Genomic DNA, 3777 nt, shown 5'->3' on the forward strand with positions numbered 1-3777 from the left:
TATCATGGCTCCCTTTTCTCAGCACATATCCTGGTTCTGGAAAGCAGATGAGACTTTTTCCAGGAGCCTTAAGAAAAACGGCCCTAAGAACAGGATCTTTAACAATGAAGACAAAATGGAAGGAGAGCCCCTTGAAGGCAGCAGGCACACCTACCCCAAGCCCTGGTCTCAGCTGCTGGCAGGGCTGTGGCCCACAACCTGGATCCTAGAAGGAAGGGGCGGCAAGTGGCCTTTCTTTTACTCTGGGCTGTCAAGTAGCTGCAGGGAAATGAACCTGGAGCCCTCCAAAGATGGCAGACCAGCCCTTCCACCGAGGGATCTGCTCAGCCTGTCAGCAGCTTCAGTAATTAAAAAGGACAGTCCCATGGGACAGGCGGTGGAGGAGGAGGAATACTCCTGTGAGTATGGCTCATTTACCTATCTGCTGCTGTGCTCCTTAGGTGGGGTGGTGAGTTGTGGTGCAACGCACACAGCGGTAGTGCCACTGGATGTTGTGAAGTGCCGCATGCAGGTGGAACCCAGGCGTTACCAAGGGCTGGTGCAAGGCCTTTCTCTTACGGTGCGAGAGGAGGGGATTCCTGGTCTGGCTAAGGGATGGGCTCCAACAGCCATAGGTTATTCCATGCAGGGCTTTGGCAAGTTTGGTCTCTATGAATACTTCAAGATACAGTACTCTGACTTTTTGGGTCCAGAGCAAGCTTATCTGTGGCGGACTAGCCTCTACCTCGCTGCTTCAGCCAGCGCCGAATTTTTTGCTGACATTGCTTTGGCTCCGATGGAAGCAGTCAAGGTACGGATTCAGACCCAGCGTGGTTATGCCAAAACACTACGAGAAGCAGCTCCCAAGATGTATATTGAAGAAGGACTCTGGGCTTTCTATAAGGGAGTATATCCCCTCTGGCTGCGACAGATCCCTTATACCATGATGAAGTTTTCCTGCTTTGAACGAACTGTAGAAGCACTCTATAAGTATGTCATTCCTAAGCCGCGAGTTCAGTGCAGCAAGATGGAACAACTTGGAGTCACATTTGTTGGAGGATATATCGCTGGCATCTTCTGTGCTATAGTCTCACACCCAGCTGATTCTGTGGTATCAGTGTTGAACCAAGAAAGGGGCACCACTGTTTTGGGTGTCCTCAAGAAGCTGGGCATGCGTGGGATCTGGAAAGGCCTCTTCACCCGTATTCTGATGATTGGTACCCTCACTGGACTGCAGTGGTTCATTTATGATTCAGTTAAAGTTTATCTCAAGTTGCCTCGTCCCCCTCCACCTGAAATGCCCGAATCTTTGAAAAAAAAACTCTCTCAAAATTAACTCCATACTAAATGGCTGTGTTTCAAGGATATTCTAATTCTGTAGGTATGTTTAATTCACCTGATTTGTGAATATCACTGAGCCATGGAAATATGCTATAGTGTTAATCCCAGAACTAAGCTTTAGAGAGTTTCAACAATCTATAAAAGAAGCTTCTTAATGAAACTTGAATGCGTGTCATTTAACAGAATAACATTGTCTTGCAGTTTTATTTTGTTCTTAACTGCATTCAAAATACATAGCAGATAATGCAATTACTAGTTTTTATAAGCTGTTAAATGTTTTAAGGTTAACCAGTTAATAGCCACTGCTAGACAAGTTGGTTGTTGTAATACTGTTGTAATGATTTGATAATTATTGTCAACAAGACATGTTGTCAGGCAGTCTAGATAGTATTGTTGATTCTAAGATATTGAACAAAAAAAATTGTGTTCATTTGCTAAATCTGATTCTACATTTGAAGTAACATAAAAGTATAAACTCTGAAAAATGGCATTCTTAGCAGCAATGTATTAGAAATCTTATTTTATTTTTAAGTGTCATGGATCTGTAATGATCCAAAGTGCCTGTTTAGACATCAAAAAATATGTATTTTTGTGGCAGGGCATTTTTTTTTATAGATCTCTGTAACAAAAGTTTCTACTAGTAGCTTGAATCTTTAAAAAAGCATTCTTTTCATCCACATAGAATCTGCTGTGCTGGAAAGGGGGGGGGGAAGTAATTTTGTATTGTGATTTCCATGTTTATTGGACAAGTCTTTTGGAACTAGCATGACTGTTGTTCCTCTCTGCTCTTAAAGCAGTCCATCAGACTTACATAGGTGCACTTCCTCCAAATTATTTTTGAAACATGTACATGTTTCATATATATTGAATAATCCTTTCTCTGTATAAAAATGCTGTAGCCTCTGATTTGAGCCAAATCTACTTTTTCTGTGAGTATTCTGCAAGTTATTGGAATTATAGAAATAAAAACAATATATTTCTTCTTTTTGATGATTCTTTACCAGTATGTTATTCCTTCTTTTGTTGTATAATTTAATTTGAACATTTATTGTTACTACAGCAAATAAAGTTATTGCAGTTATTATGGAACTATAAATCCTGTATTGGACAATGCTTTTTAAAACATATTAGCTACTATATATTTTATACAAAAAAAGCAATCTTTTTCATTTCAAACAAATGGTCTTGCCATTTAGTATTATTGCAAAACCTGTATAAGTGATATCCAATTGTCTTTTATACCTTTAATGATGTAACCTAATTCTTAAAATTATATTCAACTAGTTTATTATTGCCTGCTGTATCCACAAGACTTAAGTATTCTTTCTAGAGCAATAGCAATAGCAATAGCAGATTTTTATATACCGCTTCATAGGGCTTTCAGCCCTCTCTAAGCGGTTTACAGAGTCAGCATATTGCCCCCAACAACAATCTGGGTCCTCATTTTACCCACCTCGGAAGGATGGAAGGCTGAGTCAACCCTGAGCCGGTGAGATTTGAACCGCTGAACTGCTGATCTAGCAGTCAGCCTGCAGTGCTGCATTTAACCACTGCACCACCTTGGCTCTTAAACTAGAGCCTAGTTTAAAGGTTCAATTATCAGGAATAATTGTTATTATAATCCCAACTTCTATAAGGCAGCACACCATTGATCTACTCAGCAAAGCAAAATGTAGTACATGTTGCAAATTTAAAAGAAAGATGATTTTGAATCGACTGATCAGTGACAAATTATGTTTTAATACTTTGCTTTCACTCATTATTTGGATTTATTTCCCGATTTTGGTTTCAGATAAGACTTATTCAACAGGATCAATCCTCTTCAGAGCTAGTTGGCTCTCATTATTTGAATATGTTTTGATTTTGAGATTAGGTAAGAGTGGTCCCACAGTGTCAACTATAACTTCAGACCTAGTTACTCATGTCTCATTTCTATCCCTTCATAGCTTGAGAGATAAAATGATATTACGGTGAGTGGGGGTGGACGGAGAGGAATTGTTCAGAGAGCTGTGAACTACATAGTGCAATAAACATGCCCTTGTTGGTGATTCTGAAATGTTGGCAACTGTGGAAAGTTCCATAGAAATAGAAAATCCATAGTATGAAAAGTACATTATGCTCCAGTTCTATAAAAAGTACTACAGTAAGCTACCTAATATGTAGGCATCCATGAATCATAACACTCAAAATATACAATATGTAGGGCTTTTTTAAAAAGTTTATTGTGTAATTGCTATGTAAATTTGGTAATGCAATATTGTTGCCATGATCAATAGCATTATTGCTTAATTTTCATCAAGGGCCGGATCAAATCCATCAGATCATACCATACAAGATGGTTTAAATTAACATAAAATAACCCCAGACCTAAAATTATAAAATTAAATAGGTGTAAAGATTATTTTGTAAGTAGGATTTTTTTTAACTGTTAGGTGCAGAGAACTGTTGATTCTAACA

At 38.8% G+C, this 3777-nt stretch overlaps 1 protein-coding gene across 1 annotated transcript; it reads left to right on the forward strand.

Annotated features, from left to right (window-relative positions):
- Positions 1–268: 268 nt before the first annotated feature.
- Positions 269–1315, forward strand: LOC116508971 (phosphate carrier protein, mitochondrial-like). The gene has a single exon (XM_032217841.1). It carries the CDS (start codon positions 269–271, stop codon positions 1313–1315), a length of 1047 nt encoding a protein of 348 aa, XP_032073732.1.
- The last annotated feature ends 2462 nt before the right edge of the window (positions 1316–3777 follow it).

The sequence above is a fragment of the Thamnophis elegans genome, chromosome 5 (genome assembly GCF_009769535.1).
Source record: "Thamnophis elegans isolate rThaEle1 chromosome 5, rThaEle1.pri, whole genome shotgun sequence".
In the NCBI taxonomy this organism is placed as follows: Eukaryota; Metazoa; Chordata; class Lepidosauria; order Squamata; family Colubridae; genus Thamnophis; species Thamnophis elegans.

Coding starts and splice junctions, on each gene's coding strand:
- LOC116508971 (XM_032217841.1), top strand. CDS start 269: ATGAACCTGGAGCCCTCCAAAGATGGCAGACCAGCCCTTCCACCGAGG.